The 22,361-nt window shown below is 46.9% G+C and overlaps 1 protein-coding gene and 1 pseudogene across 1 annotated transcript in view; one reads left to right on the forward strand and one right to left on the reverse strand.

Moving 5' to 3' along the window:
- LOC142591506 (fatty acid synthase-like) overlaps positions 1-22,361 on the reverse strand; it is a 194,631-nt gene that overhangs the window by 26,695 nt on the left and 145,575 nt on the right. Inside the window, exons 17-19 of the mRNA XM_075703830.1 lie at positions 19,351-19,566; positions 9,086-9,415; positions 4,021-4,140 (exon numbers count right to left, since the gene is read on the reverse strand). Coding sequence (XP_075559945.1) covers positions 4,021-4,140; positions 9,086-9,415; positions 19,351-19,566 — 666 coding nt within the window. The remainder of the gene's footprint in view (positions 1-4,020; positions 4,141-9,085; positions 9,416-19,350; positions 19,567-22,361) is intronic.
- LOC142590499 (V-type proton ATPase 16 kDa proteolipid subunit c pseudogene) lies at positions 17,458-17,919 on the forward strand (annotated as a pseudogene).

The following is a 22,361-nucleotide window of genomic DNA, read 5'->3' on the forward strand; positions in this document are numbered from 1 at the left end:
GACGCCTGAAATGCGCCAGGAGTGCCCATATAATTGCAATCGCAATAAAACGAAAACAATGTAGGCCCGTTAGGGACGTAAATTCGGTGACTAGAGACTTGCATGTTCTTTCTTATACTAATAAAAGGGAAGTTGTGTGGATTGTTTTGTTTAGGCACCCAGGATGAATATACTGCAGCATGGTAGGATAAAAGCGCACGTAGTATAATTTTGCTTTCAAGACCGCCGTGTTTTACCGCACGTAATCCGGTTGACCAAGCCCAAGTTACGAGCGACATCTCTAGGAACACTTACGAAACAGATGGCTACCGCAAAGGGACAGGCCGCGGCGATTTCTTGCCTTAGCTAGTTTTTATGCCGTGAGCCAACGCCACCTAGATGTCAGAAGGCCTGTGAGCTTTACTTGATGACGTCATGCTACTAGGACGGACCGTTCCATTGGAAAGCCAGGCATGACGAAAGCGGTGACGTCAAAGTCGCCGCGGCTAGCTCGGCAGCATTCGCATCAGATTACATGACCCTTGTAGGATGACGTCATAATCAGAGCGCACAGGCTACATAGGCGCCTCTGCGTGAGCCGCACGACTCTGTCGTCCTCTGGACAAGCTGCACCATTTAGCGGCGCTCCCCCGATGTCCTGGCCTGACAGACAAAACGCGTGACGCTCCACTCGTTGCGAACAGTGACAATTATTCATTCCTATCGACCAATGCGTCTTCAGGATCGCTCAATATTTTCGCTTAATTAGAGGCGGGCACGCTGACGGGAAAGTGACCGAATTATAGAAAGACTGCTAATAGCTTTACAAGGTTGGGCAGAAACCGTCGGGGTATGAGTGTCTCACCAGAGCCATAGCCTCGTTGTTTAAAACAATTCATGAAGCGTATGTGTGACGACAAAGTGACAGCGGAAAGGACGACGTCGTCACGAGGGCGGAGATAACGAAGACTACACGAGGGCAGCTTGACATAGCCAAACCGATGACGAAGGTATGACGGCGCGTGAATGAGGACGACCGATTGTCGATCCGCGATGGCATGATGAAGACAGTGAGGACAACGCCATGGAACAGGATGGTACAACGTCACTTGTTGGCGTTTCTCATTTATTTAGGCCACTGTTACCCGCGATTGGTAAGCCGGTGCGTGCAGTTTTGTAGCAGTCAACAGCCATGTTGTTCAGAACATTAATGTGACGATCTGAGGCTAGATATGACAATGAATACCGGGAGAAGTATACAAAGCCGCAAAGTATTCTTTTCTTACAGCGGCGTTCATTCATCAGTTCTATTGTACCTTTGAATTCACTTATATGCGGAATGATACGCTCCGAAAAACTGCGGTTTGCAGTTGCCGGCAACAGAGTGGCCTAGTAAGCTCCCCAGATTTGTTTTGAACGGCAGCTGATGTTTGAAGGAAGGTTGAAACTGCTCAGAAAAACCAGGACAAGCGGAAGGAACACACAACGCACTACAAGCGCTAGCCGCTGCACAAGCCTTCACGTAGCGTCTCTCGTGCTATGCCGGCCTTCACACAAGTGGCAGGAATTTCCTTAAGCTCCTTACTAGAGCAACTAACCTACTGGTTCCACTGATTGTTGCTGCATTGTTCTATTTGCGCACTACCACGTGAAATGCGCGCTCAACAACCGTGCCAACTTTTACGGGCGACTATACATTGCGCCTGTTCCACAACAGTTGCGAACCGATATGCAGCCTTAATTGAAAGAATCCGGGGTCATGCAGGGCACGTAAAGGCGAAGTTTTGCGCGGATGCGAAAACTTGGGAAATCTGCCTAGTTCACCGAATATGGTATTTGTTAAAAATGCGCACTACTTCAACGAAAGATTCACAAGTGCTCGAGGTTCTGTACGCAGCCAGAATGCAACGCATTCTTGACCGAAGTAGGTTGACGCGCATTGTTCGATGATCCACGACGCTAGAACGTAATTTACTTAAGAGCTGTCACCCCAGAGGGCGCGTCGTACACAACAATGGTATGCTACAAAACCCAATACATTCGCCCAGGCTTATTATGATAGCAGTTATGGCATTCTTTTGCAATCAACATGCTGTCACAGAAGACCGAGAGTTTATAGCACGCTGAAAAACATCGCGAAACTGATGCAGTCATAAGTAACATTGAGATGATGAGAACCATTGCCCAGATACCGCAGCATCACGCCTCGCGTACCAAGTTTAACGGCTGTAAAGGCTGTAATGCAAACATATACGCATGTTTTGATGCGAAATCATGAAATGTTCCATTCAGCAAAAAAGCCGTCGTCCATCTTTAGCAGTGAAACGGCGCCTACATTTCTATTGTCTGTGACGCCGGGCTTTAGTGACGCCACGTCATGAGCGCGCCTCTACGTAGCAGAGCGGCTTTGCGCGCCTGGTTCTGCGTGTGGGGAGAGGGCATCATAGCGACCCGACATCACCCTCGGTTTTGTATCGGTAGAGGCCTGGGAAGCCCTGCTGCGGAACGAGGACCCTACTCCACAGCAACACGCTATCCGCCTGGCGGAAGAAGCCGCGAAGAGTCAAGGCCTCTTTGCTTGCTTCTAATCGCGGAGGTTCCGGCCCCCGTCCCCAAGACCTGTTTGCCGGGGACGGGGAGTAGGGGCCTCCTTATCCGGCGGTACAATAAACTTGCTATCATCATCATCATCATCAAGCAGGAGTGCGGTCCGTATCTCTCTCTCATCTTCACGGGGCTTTGCCGTTGCGCGCGCCTGCCGGCCTTGGTGGCCGCTGCTTCTTCTTCAGTCTCTCCTGGCGCGAACGTCGGTGACATGCGGCGTTGGCACATCAGGGCCGTGGCAACGTAAAACTATCCCAATATGTTTTTATTCTAATCTACCGAGGTGAAATTTGCGTAACCGCCGACGCAAGTATCGGGCGGTCACCCGCAGGGTTGTGTCAACAGACCAATGAAACACACTCCCCGTTTATAGGACGTCACTTTTGTTTGCTTAAAAAACGAGAAACATTGCCAACACTGAACGGCTCGTCTTATCTAAGTGGATCACAAGAGGTGAGGAGCACGCTACAGTGGAGAGGGATATGAGGCCGAGCCACTGCACTGAAAATCGATAACCGGATGAAGAGGGTAGTGCCGGCGTCTGTGATTGGTCCGCTTTCCTTTACTTAGCTTACGGTGGTTCATCGGCAATCGCGGCGGCGTGCAACGGAAGCTTAAGAATCATGCTGAAACAGATCCTCAGCAAAGAACAGCTGGCAGAGCGAGGTCGTGAACGTGCCGAAAGTGCTCGAAAACGTCCCATGGCCATGCAAAAAGTTTTATTACACGCAAATAAACCCATGCACTCTGGCAGGTGCGGATGGCCAGCGCTTGAGCGATCGGCGGTAGCCATCTTTTATGCCTTTCGGAACGGGGCAGCCTGCGGCTATTCAGAAGAAAATTCAGTTTTGTTTGGCAAATTAATGAATCTTTAACGCGTTCACGTCACTTTGACGCGGTAGGTTCCTACGGTTTTATGACGTCGCATGAAAGGCAGGTGAAGTGGGTACAGGCCGAAAATTTTTGACCAACGGTCGAGGACTAATGGCGAAAATCATCAAATCAGAAATAATTATTTTTGTTTTGTTCGGTCAAATCACGGATATTCAGTCGGAAAAAGTCATATCAGATGGGGAGCTATCGCGGTTTTGGTGACGTCGCATGACAGACAGGTGAAGTGGGGGTCGTCCAAAAAAGTGTTTCACCAATCGCGGCGGTCTGATTGCAGAATTAGAATAGAAAAGTATTGGATAGCTTTACGTTTAGCGCCTCAGTCTGTTGATGCTGCTTCTTGCGGGCTCGGGCAGCACGGACCGCTAAGGTACAGTAATCGCAGGGCAAGACTCGAGGGACTGCTCAGTGGCATTCAATTGTACAATATCCGGCATTCATAAGAACTGCGTAGAGAATACCGGCCTAGGATTTTCGTTCAGCCTATATGCTAATCTGTAAGCGCCCAACATTGTTTTTCAATTTACTTGCAAGAAAGGTACTCACCGCGGCCTTTAGTCTCGCACATGATGTGTTCTGCGAAGGAAAGGTCTCGTGAGTTTGCAAAGTTTCGTTCTTGTAACACTGGAAAGCGCCGTTTCAGAAATTCCCTCTTTTCATGAGATCCTGCAGAGGGACGAAGACGCTGAAATGAATGCTGAAGCCACGCTAACTGAATTGGTCCACAAGAGGGTAAACCAGCAGGTAAGAATGTAATCAGTACAATGGAAAACAAATCATATCACAGGATTTTACGTGCTAGAAACATGATCACATCTTTGCATTTCGCGCAGAGCAAGCACCATTGAAGAATAATCAAGCAGGCACGTCGATGGTATGCTGAGAACATGAGCGGAGTGCCACTGGTGAACTAAATAGGACTACATGTGCAAGGCCATCAAGCGGAGTGTGCCGAAGAGTATGAATTAAAGAGTAGGAGTAATGAATTAAAAGAAACATACTGTGAACGATTATAAAGAAAACTACGCATCCAGTCAACAAGAAGAGCGTTAATAAGGAAAAGTCTTAGTTTATGTAATAGTTTAGGGTGTGGTAGAGTAACAAATGCTTTGGAGAAGTCAATGAAGAGCGCATCGATTTGATGACCTAAATCAAGAGGAAAACTGATGTCATGTGTAAATTCAGTTACGAAATTGATGCTACGAAACGAAATTACAAGGAAATTGATGCTGATCGCTGCATAAAATATTAGACACCACAAAAGTGTTAATGTGTTTATAAACTATGTTTTCAAGGAGCTTGTATGCATGAAAAGTTAAAGAAATGGGTCTATAATTTAGAAAGGATTGTGTGTGCCCAGATTTAGACAACTGAATGGCTCTAGCCCGTTTCCATGAACAAGGAAATGTACAAGTAGACACTGATTTCTCAGAAATTAATGTGAGGCAATCACACGTCCAGTGTCATAACGATGAAGGAAGCCATTGTTGACATTGTCTGGAGTGCAGCCTTTTTTGTTGCCAAGAGTGAAAATAAGGTTCACGACTCCTTGCTTAGATATTGTAACATTGTTAATTGCAAAGGACATGTTAGTTGTAGTGGAGCAGAGAGGAATTTCGCCATTGTCCTATGTAAATACTCACTGAAAATATTCATTGAATGCTTTAGCAATTGCTCCAGGATCACTTATTTCGGAATCATCTAATAGAAATGTTTGGGTAGTGTTTTTCATAGGCGAAATCGAACTCCAAAATTTTCGTGGGTTATTTTTAATTAACATAGTTAGAGTGAACTGATAATAGTAGTCCTTAGCTGGATCAATTTTTTGACGAAGTTCTTCCTTCGTAAAGCGAAATTGGTCATTTGTTTCGGCACTCATGTGGCGCTTGCGACGTTCTCTAGCTACTAGACGCTTCAAATGCAGTATTTTCCTTGCCATCCATCGAAGGTCAAGATTTTTCTTTTCTGCTTTTAATGACACATAGCGCTCTATGCAAGTATCAAAAATTTTTTTTCAACATGGGATACTATAGTATTAATATTGGGACACGGTGACGAAGAAGATGTTTTAATTCTGCTCGAAAGAAGACGATACTCTGGACTTCGCGCGCTGTCTACCATGTTGTCAGCGGCTACAATTATTGTAAATATCTTGTAAATATACGTCTGACTGTTTTTAACCCCGTAACAATATCACTGGCAGTGCATAACCGGGAGAATCTGTCGAATGAAATGCATAATGTATCATGCATGGACGTATCCTATGCATGATAATAGTAAAAACTGGTATATTAAACACTGGCAATTTTTGGCGAATAAAGGGCGCAAAGTGAATACAGCTACAGGATAATGGATATAGCGAGTTAAAAACTGGAGCAAAACGCGAGGTGGAATAATACGATGCGGCTGGCGCTGACTTGCTGACTACTTAATTTTCCTCGTCTTCTGCAGCCGCTTTTAATTTGTTACCTGGAGTTACCGACTAGCAGAAAGCCAAAGTAATCAATTGCACCGCGGAGCGACAATCAAGCGAAAACGAATCTCCAGTATTGCTTACGTAAACAGTCGTTCGGTCGTCTAACTGGAGCTAGTACGTAATAACATGGGGTACATATGAGTGGGAGCTGCTTAATGTAGTCACTGACACTGGGCCGGTGAATCTGGGATAGCTTTAGTAACGAAGTGAGTAGTCAGTGGCAAAGTGGACGAACTAAATTATCTGCGAATTCGGCCTTAGCTAAATAGGCGCTTGCGAGCGGAAATGTGTGTGAGCTCAACTACGCTTGCACAGAATGATTGTTCCACTTGCTCGGAGACAGAATGCTTGAATGGGTCGTAAGCAGTGGTTACGGTGGCAATACCGTGGCCTTGGCCTTCATTTTTCTAAAACCTTCTCCTGATGTTATGGAACCGCGATAAGAAGCAGCTCAAAGAACACGTAAATGTATTTAACTAGAATTGTGGAGCAGCGATAACGAAACGGGCGATAGAAACAATACATGCATGCTAACTTCGTGTGCGGCTGTCTGTGCCGTTTCCATGGTCTGTTTCATTATTGCTGCAACACAGTTCTGGTTAGAATGAGCGCTTCGTAGCATAAGTTGATACTAAATTGCAGTACGTTTGGTGTCCCTTGACACCCTGTAAGCATTTTTGTTAACCAAATACTGCGTAAACTGGTAGCCGGCTGTACCGTTTGATGACGAGGCATTGCCGATGATAGTCGCGGCCATGGCTCGCCTTTGCTTCTTCATTTTCGCCTAAGGCCGTTTGTCGGCACTTAGCGGTTGTAGTCTTAACGTAGCTTACAATATCGAGTCGGAACTGTTTTCTGCAAAGAATACTTCATTTCCCGCTAATTCTTCTCTTCTAGATCAACTGGCAAGAAGACACACCACTGCTATTCTGGGATCGGACGCTATTTGACACGGATGGTACGAAATGTATGAATGTTAAGGTATTATCGCAACAGGACTCATACTGAACACCCTCCTGAGAGGAGCACTGCAGGATACGAAGCGAATGGAAGTATGACTATTCAGAAGTCGAATTAAGCAATACAAGTTTACAGTATTCGTGGAAGAAATGATGGGGAAAGATTTACAGAACCGGAGCCTTTTATGAAGAATATTTTAATGACGAAAGAAAAGGTGAATGAGATATAGGTAAAACTCTAGGCTGGGATAGACAGATCAAGGAGGCTAGGTGAGTGTTTCAAAGGAGATACGAATAAAAGGGGATGCCGATAAAGATCATCACCGCCATGACGTTTAGAATTGGAGTAAAATTACCCTTGCAGAATATTGTCCCTGGTAAGGCAGTCACCGTTACTGCCCCAGACTTAGTCAAGGCCCTCTAAATCATCTCTGATATTTTTCAAGAGTGTTTACGTAAACAAATTCGTAGCTACAGATGCCGTGACGATTCGCTTTCGCGACAGCACACCGCGCCCGGGGGGAAGCCAGCAGTTTAGGAATGAATACCTGTAATTTTCTTGCTTTTTTTGGCCTCATTTAACACGTCCTGACGGTAACAGCTTCAGGCACGTGTCGTCACCTGGCTAAACATGGTGGATCGCTCCATCGTCAAAGAACACCGTTTCCGATCCGTTTATTATAAGGCATTTCCTAGAATGGTGCACGGCCCACCTTCCTCATTGTCTCGCTCTTCCGTCACGCATAATGAGAAGGTTCCACCAAGAGTAACGCGTTGCACACTGCCTGAGGCTGAACTGCGCGCAGAACCGGTAACCGGAAGTTAATTATGTTTTCAGACAAGAAAAGACCGCCAACGTAATTATCAGTACTGGTTTACTGTTCACGTGCCTCACGTACTGTTCACGCGTTCAAATGCGGCGGGAATGAGAGAGCACCCGTGACAAAGACAGTAAGCGCGAGAGATTAAACGCTCGCTCACCTACGAGCTCAGAGGGGTCAAACGCGTTCCCCCCCCCCCCCCCGCCTTTATGAACACACTGAAGGAAAAAATATTAGGTCGATGTCTCTCGATATAGTAATCCTCTACAAGTCTGTCATCGTCTTCTACGTGGATATATGCCATTTTGTTGTGCCGGAAATGGCCGCGTGATGGTCTTGCTGCGGCTCCCACCTTACGAGCCACGCGAAAATGAAGGAGTCGACGTGATGTGAACATGACGTATCTCGAAGCCGCTCTGTGTGAATCAGCCTTCTCTGACGTGAGACGAGAGGTACCATTGTCCGCGAGAGGTGGGGCCACTCAGGTATTATTTTTGTAATTCCCGGCCCTGTAAAAGCTCTGTTATTGCTACGAATGACGAATTCATTAGGACAGGATCCTAATTTTTCAGTCTAGATGGACATAGTATCTTTCTTCAGGGTCCCTTTAACGTTCGGTGGAGTTAACTGAAAAAAAAACACGGTTTTGAAAGGGACGCTGACCACCAGAATTATTATATGCTGCCGCGAACAGTCGAACACTCGTCGTAACCGGTATTTCACCATCACTTATAGTGTGAATATGAACAAAGAACTTCAGTAATTTTCAATCTGCGAAACTGTGAATTCTGTTCGAGGATAGTTTATTATCACGTAATTGAATAGATTGGTGGTAACTCAAACACTCGCGAAAAAGAAAATGATCATTGATAATATATTTTTCTAAAAATGTCTGTCTCATACTACATATTCCGAAGTTCAACTGAGTGGTTGAGTACATTCGCTTTGATTGGACACAACGATTGTAAACATTCTCCTTTAGGGGAGTGTCAAAGCTCTCGTCAGAACGCAATATGAAAGAAGCATTGAATGTCTCATCGAAATGTTGGTGATCCTTCGTTCTTTTGACATCGGAGCCAAGGAAAGCATAGACGCTATGACGAGGATCAGCGACGGCTACATCACTTTGTAATCGTCTAATTGTCGCAGGCGCACTGCGTAGAACATCACTCGCTTTTGCTTAGGTGTCATATCTACTCTCCCTTCTAATATAACTGTTGGCGGAGTTGCAGCGCACTGCTGGTCTGAGGAGAACACATATATTGTTTCTACGTTTCAAAGGCGAATATTAGAGTGTTAAGCGATGCATAAGCAATCTCGCTTTCTTTTTGTTTCTGTTTACGCGTTCAACTCACCTACAGTGGTAAAGACTGTGCAGCCCATAGAAAGGGCGATTCTGATTGCAGCTTGCCCGACGCCTCCGCTGCCACTGTGGATTAGCAGCGACTCTCCAGGATGTATGTCGGCGCGTACCACCAGCGCATAGTACGCAGTCGAGTACGCCACGGGGACCGTAGCGGCTTCTTCCATGGTCCAGCTTTCGGGAATTTCCCACATCATTGTCCGATCGGCAGCGAGCACAGTTGCTATGGACTTGCCCTCGACCATTCCCATGATACGGCGTCCGTTCCAGTCACGGCCTGAATACTCCATGCCGATGAAGGCTTCCTCCGCGACGTTGTCACCTGAACGACCAAGCCGGATCGGAAAGTGTGAGCTTTGCTATTCCGTTTCGAAGGCGTATGCGGAAACTTAATACTCGTGACAAAAAGACTGAAGGCGAAGAAAAATTATGAGAGGTGGTTACGACTGATACTAAGGCTTCCCTTAGGGTCAGCGCTCCATTCTCCTCAATACTTACGGGTGCTCCATGTCCACAGTTTGGATGTATATTGACTCTACCATCAATGCATTTCGCCGCACATATTAGCGACTTATCTCCAATAGAAGGTACGAATTAAGCGGATAGTTTTTCTTAAGTGTTAATCAATTGAATATATTGCCCAGCGTCAATTCAACAATTGAGACACGTTCTCTAAATGTTTAACAACATAATTATTAGTAAAACTCTACTTTAGCTAACATCACTCAGCTATTTCCCCAGCCCACCTCGTTAACAAGACCAGCTCATATGACGTAATGGCGAAACCTACCTAATGATAACAGGCCTGTTCCGAATAAAACTATTATTGTGGTACATTACACATGTATTATACGTATATTACAGTGAACGACAAGAAGGAGGACCAAGAGCCCGATTGTTTCAGTGAAAATCATATGAAACCAAAATACAGTATACCCAAAGAAAGCGTACGGTATACCCTATATTTTAATTAAAATTCAGAAGTGATGATACAAATGAAAATAAAACTGGTCGAAAAATACTCGGAGGTAGTTTGCGAGTGTGTTACGCGAACCTTTAGGCGTTAGATATGGTGCGGGCTATAGGCGCTTTAGCTCCCAATGTCAATGTCGCTGAATTGCTTGGGGGCTCTGAAGCTCCTGCCTATATATATATATATATATATATATATATATATATATATATATATATATATATATATATATATATATATATATATATATATATATATATATATATATATATGTATATATATATATATATATATATATATATATATATATAGTGGAAGAACGCCTGGACGTAGGCAACAGGATTTCCAACAGCATCGTGTGCCGCATATGTTCGAGCTTTAAGACTGTGCTCGGTGGAGCGCTCTACTCGTCATCGGCCCGACGTGGAATAAGCCTCCTTTGTAATTGGTGTAGGTTCTAGGTACCTTTCAACTCTATCATTCTGGAACTCTGCCCTCGGACGCTGCCTTCCGCCATGCCAAAGGCCGACCAGCAGACGCTCCCGTCACCGCCTGTTCTCTGCCCTGGCTCTATTCGCCAGCGGGATCCTACCATCTTCAGCGGGACGGACGACAACGACGTTGAAGATTGGCTTGCTTCCTACGAGCGGGTGAGCGCTCACAACAATTGAGATGACTCGACCAAGCTAACCAACGTCGTGTTCTATCTCGCGGGGGTGGCCAATCTCTGGTTCAAGAACCATGAGGCGGATTGCTGCACGTGGTCTACGTTCGAGGTGGATTTTACAGGGGTATTTAACCGTGCAATCGGCAAAGTCTGAGCCGAGCAGCACTTGCGCACACGCGCGTAGGACACGGTGAAACATTCACCAGTTACATAGAGGACGTTGTCGATCTATGTAAACGCGTCAATGTCACCATGTCGGGAGCGGACCCGATTAAGCACAGCGTGAAAAGAATTGATGATGATGCCTTCGAAATGCTACTGGCCACGAACCAGAACACTGTTCCCGACGTTACCCACTTGAAAAACACAACAGGAAATTTTCAGTCTGTCGTATTTTGGGATGTTGTTTCAGTCGTTCTGTTGCCTGTAGTTCGGTAGTCTGACGTTCTGTTGTCTGTAGTGTTATGTCCTGTAGTCGAAAGTTCTGCAGTTCCTGATCGGCATTTAATTAAATATTGACAGCGACCTCTATAAGGATATGTAAGTTTACTAGTTCAACAAAAGAAAAATGTAAAAACCTTCCTGCCCGGGATTCGAACTTGGGGCCCGAAGATTCCGAGCCCAGCAGCTTACCACTGCACCACGCCGCACATGTTTGTCAGAGTCAGAGTAAACAGTAAAAATCGCTGTCTGCGTTGCTGTTTGCATTTGTATGTTAAAAGCCAATATGCGCTTTCACTCCGAAGCGTGAACTGCCGCATCTCTAGAAGAGCAAAAGTGTTGTTACCATCGACAGGTACATCGTGGAGTGCGAGAACATCGATTTTGCTGTATGATATACATATTGAATAAGAAATTCAGAAATAGACAACGGTGACCAGGGACACTGTTAGGGTTGTTACCGCTAATTTTGACAGTTGTCTCTCGCTGTTTACACTTTTGAGCGCGCATATAATTTATGTGTTCAATGCAATGAATGAATAGAATTTATTGATAGGAAAGACAGAGAGGTCGACCTGAGCTAGTGCGCTCTAGTCTGCTACTCTGCACTGGGGAAGAGGGAAGGGGAGTGAAGGTATTGGAATGGATGATGATGATAAGAGAAGTGGTGAGTGCTTATGTACATGAGACAGTTGCCTCGCTAGAGCCGCTCGTCGAGCTTGGGGTCCTGCAGGAACTTCAACAATACTTTTGTTGCACGCATTGAAATTGAAGTGTCAGGCCATGGGCCGAGGATAGCTTCCTTCGACAGTAGTTGCCTGCCAACGCTGGCTAAGAAACTGTCTAACGTCCTTCGCTCCAGCATATATGCTGGGCAGTCGCACAGTACGTGTTGCAGTGTTTCGGGCATCTGGCAGTGTGCACAATCAGGGCTGTTCGATTGGCCGATGAGGTGTGCGTAGCGACGGGTGAAAGCAACGCCGAGCCGAATCCTGTGTAGCAATGATGTCTTGCTCCGCGTAAGCTTCGGGGGCAAACAGAATTTACCTTCTGGGTCAATCATATGTAGACGTCTGTGAATGTTATCAGAGTGGGCTCTGTAAGCCTTTGTAAGGTCCTGCATGAGTGCCTTGATCATGGAGTTGGTGTCAGGTTGCGAGTAGGCAATCCGTACTTAATCAGAGGAAGAGGAGGCCGATCTTGCCTCACTGTCAGCGAGTTCATTACCAAAAACACCACAATGGCTAGGCACCCATTGAAAGGTGATCACGTGGCCACTTAACTCGGCACTGTGATAAAGTTCGACGATTTCCAGCACGAGCAGATAGTATGGTCCTTTGTTTAAAAAGTATTTTAGCGCCTGTAGCGCTGATTTGGCATCGCACAATATTGTCCACTTATGGGGTGTCTGCGTTCTCATAAAACGGACAGCCTCCCGTATTCCCGCAAGTTCCGCAGCCGTAGATGTCGACTTGTGGTCTAATCGAAATCGTTGAGTAATTCCAAGTTGTGGGATGACAAATGCGGCCGTTGTGGCAGATGGCGTGACCGAACCATCGGTATATACTTGTACAGTCCCACTATATAAAGTAAATACATGGGACAGGGTGAGCTGCTTCAAGCCAATGGAGGAAACGTGAGATTTCTTCCTGATTCCGGGTATCTGAAGCCTCACTCGTGGTCTTGGCAATGTCCATGGAGGTGTCGCGGGGATGTCGGTTGCCTGGAATCTTGCAGGTACAATGCTTGCGTGACATGCAATAGCTTTAGAAAAAGCACAGTCAAGGTTGATGCTTGGAAGCGTTGACAATGGATGGTGGGAGTGTCTGGTTAGCAGGCGAAGATATGTTCGCACAGGTTCACAAGACCTGTATATGTCGATAGGACAAGCCCGTGCTTCCGCTATTGTGCCCTTAGTTGACGTGCAGCGTGGTAAGCCAAGACATATACGTAGTGCTTGAGCCTGAAGGCTCTCCAGCGTGCGTATACAAGATGACCCCATGTTAGATAACACAGGCATGCTGTAGCGTATGTAGCCCACAAAAAGCGCCTGGTACACTTGGAGCAAACTTCGCTCAGAGGGGCCCCATCTCAGTCCTGATATTACACGAAGAACGTGTATGAAGTTGGTCAGTTTAGCCCTAAGCGCAGTAACATGTTTGGTCCAAGAAAGACTGCGGTCTATTATCACGCCAAGAAATCTGTGGTGGGTGACTAAAGGGAGCGCCGTTCCGTCGACAAAGATTGGATAATTTGACATCGATTTGCGCGTAAATGCCATGACTGCACACTTAGTTGCTGAGAGTTGCAGGCCTCTACGGCGCAAGTACTTCGCCGTTATGGTAACCGCACGTTGAAGCCTTGCACGCACTTGTGGACGTGTGACCCCGGATGACCAAATACAGATATCATCCGCGTACGTACTGATACGCGCTGTTTCAGGTAGCTCGTCTGCAAGGCCCACCAGTATCATATTGAACAATACTGGGCTAAGGACACCACCCTGCGGAACACCCCTGCGAACTTCATGTCTATCAGTCTCGCCATCCGAAGTGGACATGAAAATGGTGCGGCCACTGAGGTAACTCTGCAGCCATGCATACATCCGGCCACCAACACCAATATCCTCAAGTTCCTGAAGAATCGAATGGTGGAAGACGTTGTCGTAGGCACTTTTGATGTCCAGAAATATTGCGCATGCCAGACGACGGCGTCTCTTTTCCTGTTGAACAAAAGATACTAGGTCGATCACACCGTCAATGGATGATCGGCCTCTTCTGAATCCATTGATGAAATCAGGAAGTCCACCACTTTTCTCGAGTAGCCATTCCAGTCTGCTCAGTACCATCCGCTCCATCACTTTACCGACACAGCTTGCCAAGGCTATTGGCCGATAATGTGAGAGATCATGCGGGCATTTCCCAGGTTTTAGCAAAGCCAAAAGACGACTGCACTTCCAGTGATTAGGCACAGTTGCTGTGTCCCACGTAGAATTGTACAGCGCCAGGAGAATTTCTCGAGCTTCTACTCCAAGATGACAAATCGCGGAGTATGTAATTCCGTCTGGTCCTGGACAAGTTGATCGGCGGGAAGAAGATATCGCAGCGTCGAGCTCGTGCATAGTAAAAGGCGCGTCCAGACGGTGATCGCTAGATGACGGGAAAGTCAGCCGTGAATGGGTTGGTATATCGTTCGAGGAGCTTACGAGTAACTTGCAAAAGTCATCGGCGACCTCAACTTCACGCCGGCCTTGCCGTATGGCCAAAGCGCTGAACGGGTGAAGCTGTTGTGGAGGCGAGCGAAGGCTTCGTACAATTTGCCAAATTCTAGAGAGAGGTTTTCTCGGATCCAGAGAGCCACAGAATGATCTCCAGCGTTGTTTGTCAAGCTTGTCAAGGTGGCGCAGGACATGACGCTGAGCCCGGCGTGATGCAGTGACGTCTAATGGTGATTTGGTCCTTCTGTATTTTCGTTCTGCTCGACGCCGTATCGCGCGAAGTCGCTCGTACTGGTCATCAATAGGTGATCTAGGTGAAGGTGCGCTGAGGTCTTTTGTTGTGTCACGTAAAGTTGCCGCGATGACATCTTCAATATTGGATGGTGCTTGGATGGCTTGACATGCGGTGGTCACAGATTCTCGAAATGTTGGCCAATCGATGGAACGCACAGTGTGCGGAACTGGGGGATGTAACCATTTCAACTGAACATATGTTGGTAGATGGTCACTTCCATGGGTGTCGAGATCAGTACACCATCGTGTAGCAGACAGCAGGCTTTTTGAAACGAACGCAATGTCAAGAGAACTGCTGTAGTAAGATCCTCGAAGATATGTCGGTGAGCCATCATTGATCACCATCAAGCCTTGACTAAGCATGAAGTCAGCCAAGTCTCTATCGCGGGCGTTCGTCGAAGCAGAGCCCCACATGGGATGGTGGGCATTAAAGTCACCGATGACTATGTGGGGACCCGGACAAGCTTTCTGTATGGACATTAAATATGAACAGTCTATGCTCGATGTTGGGGGTATATACCCGCCAATTACTGAGAGTGTGCACCGCTTGTACTTCAGCGTTATGCAAACGTACTTGTTGGAAGCGTGTTCAGGAATGTCTTTACGAAGGCACGTTAAATTCCGACGAGCAAAAATGAGCACTTTGCTTAAATTGTGATCATTCCTTGACCACAGTGGCACATATCCAGATACACGTAGTAAAGACGTCATGTTCGGTTCACATATTACAGCCACGGGAAACTGGTATTTGAACATCCATTGCCGAAAGTCTGCGAGGCGGCCTCGTAGGCCTCTGGCATTCCACTGCATTATTACAGATCTTCGTAATCGGTTTTCAAAAGAGAGCGCCATGATGCCTTATTGTAGAGCCGCGAGGAGCGGTTCCAAAGCATCTAGAACATGTAGCGCGGTCTTAGCAACCGGCGTCTGTAGTCCGCAGAGAAGTGAACGCATCGTAGTTATCAGGTGTTTCAGCATACTTCGTACATTTTCATTTTCTGTCTTATCATTCTCAACCACCTTTGCAGACACATCACCCGACGCATTTAAGCCTGTTTGTTTGGGTGGGAGCGACGGCCAGTCAATCTCAGAGTCGGTCGGCGGAAGCGTCGTTTTATGCAGCGCATGTGTTCCACGTGCTGCTGCCGAAGAAGGTACGTCGGGCCCGCATCTTGATCGCCGAAGCAAACTTGGCAAGCGAGGAGTTTGCCATGCGGTCGATGGTCCATCTGTATGGGAAGTACTCTTGTCTTGCTGTCGTCGGTGTCGCGATCGACGTCTGCGGCGGCGTATCGATGTAGCAGCCTGTCTGTGAGTGGAGTTGTCCCGCACCATCTTTCGAAGCACTGACATTTCGTCCTTGATTTTCTGGCAGTCTTTTGATGTCGCTTCATGTGGACCGGCGCAATTAGGACATTTTAGGGCAGTAGCATCGCAGCTATCATTTTGATGGGCCCCTCCACACCGTTGGCATTTTACGCCGCCCTTGCAAGCTGCGTTTACGTGTCCTATTTTGAAGCATTTCCGACACTGCACCAGTTTTGGCACGTAAGGGCGCACATGGTGTCTTACGTATCCTACTTTAACGTAGCCAGGTAATGTTTCAGAGTCAAAGACTATTTTAATACACCGAGATTGACCGAAGCGGTGAATCTGCACTATTGGTGCGGTGGAATTCAAAAGCCTCTGGAGGTCAGTGTCTGCGATTTCTTTGTCCACGTCAGAAATAACGCCAGTCGAGGTTCCTTTTCCATACGCAAAGAAGGAGCGCACTGGGATGCTTCCTAGTAGTGTGGCAGCCTTTAGCGTATCCAGAATTGACTTGTTGTTCACGTCCACCGAAAGGATGTTCCTCCGTGCGTTAATTCTGATCTCGTTGACTTGGCCTGGCGCAATTCGCTCAAAGTACTCTGTTAAGCTCTGCCTGTTCAAGGTATTCAGATCGTCGGTAGCTGTGGTAGGGACGTAAGCAACAGTGAATGATTGCTTACTACTGTCCTGCCTGGGCAACGGTTCACTGTCTGTTGATGTCCTCCTGAGTTTTCTCTTCAAACGGCGACCCACGGCAAGTGTGAAATCGTTGTCCGATTCCATTTCTTCAACCGTTGAGCTGTCGGAAGATTCAAGGGCGACAGTGGAAGGGCCAGTGCGGTCCCTTGTCTTCGATGCAGCCAGTGGTGGACGACCAGGGTCAAACGCTTGGTTGGGATTCCTATCCCCCATCCTGGAGGATGACGTTGTGCCCTTTGCACAGTCTCTGATGTTGAAAAACGTCCGAGACACAGGAAAATGAAGAGACCACAGCTATAGGCGTTCTTCTTCCGAGGCACTTCTTCCTCCTCCTCCGTTCAATGCAAAATAGCTACATAAACACTCGTGGATGAGTCTGCATCCTCGAGTTTGAGACTGCGCTCGGTGAAGCGCTCTGCCTCTCATCGGCCCGTTGTGGAATACACTTGCTTTGTGTGTGTGTGTGTATATATATATATATATATATATATATATATATATATATATATATATATATATATATATATATTGCCGCGCAATGCGTGACCGCGGCAGAGAAAGTAGAAGTACAGCGTGCGCGTCACGGGCGAAAGAGGAAAAGGAAGACGCAGGAGACAACGTGGCGGTCGCGGCGAACCGTATAGCGAAGCTTTGAAGACGTCTTCTGCCGCGAGGTCCTTTGACTCGAGTACACATGAGCGCGCCTTGATGCGAGACCACCACGAGCAGCGGCAGCGGGCCGAGTGAGCGGCGGCCCCGGGCATGGAAGACAAGGAGCCCCCGTACGCGCCATTCTTCGGCGTCATGGGCGCCGTGGTCGCGATCGCGTTCAGCGCCCTGGGCGCCACGTACGGCACCGCCAAGTCCGGCACGGGCATCGCCGCCATGCCGATCATGCGTCCCGAGCTCATCATGAAGTCCATCATCCCAGGTCGTCATGGCCGGCATCATCGTCATCTACGGACTGTTCGTGGCGGTGCTCATCTCCAGCGCGCTGAGCTCTTCTTACAGGCTGTACCAGTCCTTCCTGCACCTGGGAGCCGGACTGAGCGTCGGTCTCAGTGGCCTGGCAGCAGGCTTCACGATCGGCATTGTCGGAGTCGCCGGCGTCCGCGGCACGGCTCAGCAGCCTCGCTCTTCGTCAGCATGATCCTCATCCTCATCTTCGCCGAGGTCCTGAGCCTGTACGGCCTCATTCTGGCCCTCATCATGTACTCGCGTTAGTCGAACGGCACTTTCACAGCCCGAATAGCCTGCCTCGTCAACCGCCTTTTCTGTGTAGCGAGTAAGATAATATACGCAAACCATAATCCAGCGGTAGCCAGCTGACGTCTTTGGGAGCGGGCCAAGCAAGTCGACTTTTTCAAATGGTAACGCCAGTGGCCTAACTGGTTGTAAATAGCCTGCTGGGGCCGTCGCCGTTTGCTTGTGGCGCTGGCAAACACTACAGCTGGCGACATACTGTTTCGTTGTTCTCCAGAACTTGGGCCAGAAAAATGTCTGTCTAAGTCGGTGTAGTGTGCGTGCATAGCCAAGGTGCTCGGACGTGATATGGTCATGCATGGAACGAAGGACAGCAGGGCGCAAGTTTTCGGGCACAACTAAAATCAATGGGGGACCATAAGCCGAGTAATTTTTTTTGTACTGCAAACCATTACGAAAAGCAAATGGTGTTATTCCTGCTGGCTCACGTGCAGCTGCCCGTAAGGATTTCAAGGTAGGGTCGCAACGTTGCTCGCTCTCGAAGGTACGCAGGTCTGGAAAGTCGGAAGGGATGGAAGCTAGTTAGTGATCGAAGTCATCATACTGGGCTTTAGTGTGCGGCGAAGGGAGATGGGATAGGCAATCAGCATCCGTATGCTCTCCAAAGGAAGAACACTTAGCTGAAGGCTTGCACTGGCTTTGCCATAGACTGTTGAGGGCAAAATAATGAAACTACTACATGAACGGTAACCTTCTTTTTCTTTTGTAGCGCCTGCTGAGAAAACTGGCCAGCAAGTATCATTATTGAGACTAGAGTATACTATCTTAAATAAAACGGACGGTACGCGGTGTCCGGCTTCCGGCCGTAGCACATACGCTGTTGTGAGTGAAGCTCTGTACTGTCTGTCGCCTTTTGATGCGTCACGTGATGCTTTACTGAAGTAACACAATGATGTCTTCCGCGCCTGTGTTTTACTGTTTTATTTACGTGTGCTGCAATGTTTACAGGAGCATGTTCAGTAGTTCTCATGCCGCTCTCCACGTGCACATGAGAAAGGCCTCAGCTGCTTTTGCTGATTTGTCATTTGTTTCACTGTCATCTCTACCTTGCCTCATCATGAAAACTCACAGAGGCCGCTACAATTGATCTCAAGCGTTTGAGGTGTTATTGCGAATTGTTTTTCGTAATTATTTCACTTAAATATACTGCCGACGGACAGTGGCGTAAAATATTCGCCGCAAGGAGACCCATAATGCAGGGAGTGGATGTATAGCGGTGACGTACGAAACGCCATTACTGTTTTTCTTAAATGACTCTATTGAAATTCTGCAACGCAGTTATGTGGGCAGTGGTACCTACGCGAGCTGGTTTGCTGGAGTGGTGCGTCGGAGACTGCGGGAAAGCCGCGCAGGAGGGTGAAATACTCGCCGAAAATACGAGAAAGCACTAACCGCTTGACGTGTCCATGTTTACTTTTCCGCTGGCAAGCATGACATCACGGAAGTTGATAGACGCGTAGTATACGTCGACGAACAGTGCCTCGGAGCCGATTTTCTGACAAGGGGAGAGGTATCCCAGCGAAGACTCGTACCACTGGAGGCTCGACAGGTCTCCGCGCGTCTTGATGTTGAGGTAAGCAAATGGCGTGGTTGTCTTCGCTTCTCCGCCTGCCAAACGTTAGAGGAGAGTGGTGAGTGAGGTGAGTGGTTTATTGAATTGCCACGCCACTTACGCCATGATACGAGCAACATATCCTGCAACAAATCCAGCACTGAATCAGCAACGCTGCTGATTAAGTGCGCCCTGCGTTGGTGTTCGAAAGCGCAACACATGTATTGTACAAAAAAATTAATTACGCTTACGTGCAAAGGGTGTCCAAAGAAAATTTCTCCGTGGCAACCACGGCTTTCAAACACTTGTACGCGGTTTCTTAATCATGCAAACTTCGTGCGAGTTCTACAGGGGGAATGGAACCTCAAGCCCACCTCTGATGATGCTGTGGCTGCCGCAGTGTCATATTATGACCACTTTGTCACATTAAGGCATCTACATGCTATTCATATATTCGCCTACACTTCGCCCTCCAGGCTGCGATCTCCCTTAATGGAATAGCGTAGGGCCCATCAAAAGCAGATGTCGCCGTAGGTAATTAGCATCGATTATAGTATATAAAGGGTGAAATATATAAATATACAGCCTATATTTTTTTTTCAATGTTTACAAGAGTGTTGCAAAAGTCATACATAATTACGGTGTATTACAGAGAGCTGTCTAATAGAACAATATTGTCTATTTTAGATGTACTATTAGGTGAAAATTTAAGAACTGTGATATTATTTTCTATTGCGGAGTTGTAAGGTTGTATACCTGATAGCCTCAGTTTCTAAAAAAAATTGCGATTTCTGACAATCTTTATAAATATATTCAGCGCCTAAATAAAACTTCGGGTGCCAACAGTCACTAGACTACGACTTTTATTTTAAATTCCACAAAGCTCAGCAAATTTGGTGCAGTAGTTGCCGACAAAAACAATTTCTCCTTTCCCATGTATTTAGATAGGAGCCCCCAACCTGAAATTCCTCTTAAGATGCAAAACGAACTTCCGTTTGCAGAGGCAATAGTCAAATCGTGAATTTGTTATATAGTACGGCATGTTGCAGACTATAACTTGCCGAGCCACTTTTCGTCTTAGCCTAAAAGGGAGTCTCTTTAGATTATCCGTGGCCACCTAATAGTTCGCAGGAGCGCATTGCGGCTGGAAAAGAGGTTTTATAATACCCACAACGCGTATGAAGGTGAGAAGCGAAAAAAAAAAACTGTCGACCTATAAAGTCATGTGTCCTCTATTACGTCACAAAAAAGTCAGTTCCCGTGAAATTCGCGACAGTCAGGAATGGTGAAAGTGAATTGAACTCTAGCACTGCTTGTGAGTGCTGAGGTGAAACACAGTGCGTTTTCGATTCTTGTAACTGCGAAGAAAGGCGCAGCCTTTTGTGGCTATAAAGTTTTGCTACTTTTTTTTTCTCTAGTCATAAGTGCCTAACTCGTAAGCTTTGACTCACATATTGTTCTAGCAGGAAATGACGTGAGCCAACTGGGTTCTCCGAATCGATCCCTTTCACAGACTCAGTACTGCGTCTTCAAAGGTGACTATTCCGGAATGTTCTCATCATTGGGAATGAATGCATCAATGTTTGAAAGGGTTATACCGATCCTCTTAGGAAAGTGTACTGATGCGCTTTTCGAACCCGTCAGAAGCTGGATACATTGTTAGCTAGCGTCAGCCTCATTAATGCCGGCGAAATTATGATATAGAGCGATATAGGATCTTCGAAGCTTGAAACGTTCCGTACACATCTGAGTTAACGCAAAATTGAAGTTGCCAGCGAATTCAGTGTGCAGTCCGGTGATTGTTTTGTGCACAGTTCATGTTACCCACTTCTTCGTAACTACAGTTATACTGTCAGGCCTAGTAAAGCTATATGCCTTCGCACTGTTCGCCCAGTTTCGTGCCTCCCAGCCTGTGCACATTTATTAACTGCGCAATTCGTGTGAAGAAAATAAATAAACCAGTACACACCCACACATGTAATTTTGAGTGCATGTATCAGGTGTTCTTCTAGAAAATACATATTTTATACAATGACTACAAGTGCAGCGAAGCTGCAACTATTGCCTACGAGTTGCTGGGCGAGGCGGAGATATTTCTCTGCTAAGATCGTGAGCTTCAGAAGAAAACTTACCAAAAATGATTAACATTTTTTTAAGTGCGTTATTGGCAGTTGTACAAATGGCAAATTTGAAGACAGTCAAATTTTAAGCACCCTGATTGTTTAGGGATCTCGAAAAATCGGACCTGACCCGACGAATTTGTCATCGAATTTCAACGATATCTACAGGCAGTGTCAAACCCTAGTGCCGCGGGAGCGCAGACAAGGTGACCCGGATATCATATCAGACCGAAACGCCCCGTGACGACAAGCGGGAGGAAGTTCGAAACTGAACGTTTCGGCCAGTCGTGGAAATTAGTCATACGACACGCACGGCCTGGTAAGCATGTGCCGTTGTGTGTGGGGTTTGAGACTGCCGCGACAGGCTGTCATTCACACCTCGCCACACACAACTTTACTGGGCGTTGCCATCTAACGCGCAGCGGGACGCACTTAGTATCGTTATCGCGCGGATTTGCCATTCGATTATGAATATCTCAGATCACGTGCGATATTTTTTTTTATTTCTGTGAACTGGGTACGCTATCAGTTCTGCCAGCCTACAAGCTTTGATATAACCAACTTCCCTCAACGTAATAATTCAAAGTTAATTAGCAAACTTTGTTAGTTTGACTTTTCAGGTTAACTTAAGCGGAGGCAAAGTATTTCCGCCTCGCCGTAGAGCCCCTATGCGAGGACGACAGGTGCATTATAGTCATGGCCGTTTTATAAAAAATATTTATTGTCCATAA

The sequence above is a fragment of the Dermacentor variabilis genome, chromosome 8, assembly GCF_050947875.1.
Source record: "Dermacentor variabilis isolate Ectoservices chromosome 8, ASM5094787v1, whole genome shotgun sequence".
NCBI lineage: Eukaryota > Metazoa > Arthropoda > Arachnida > Ixodida > Ixodidae > Dermacentor > Dermacentor variabilis.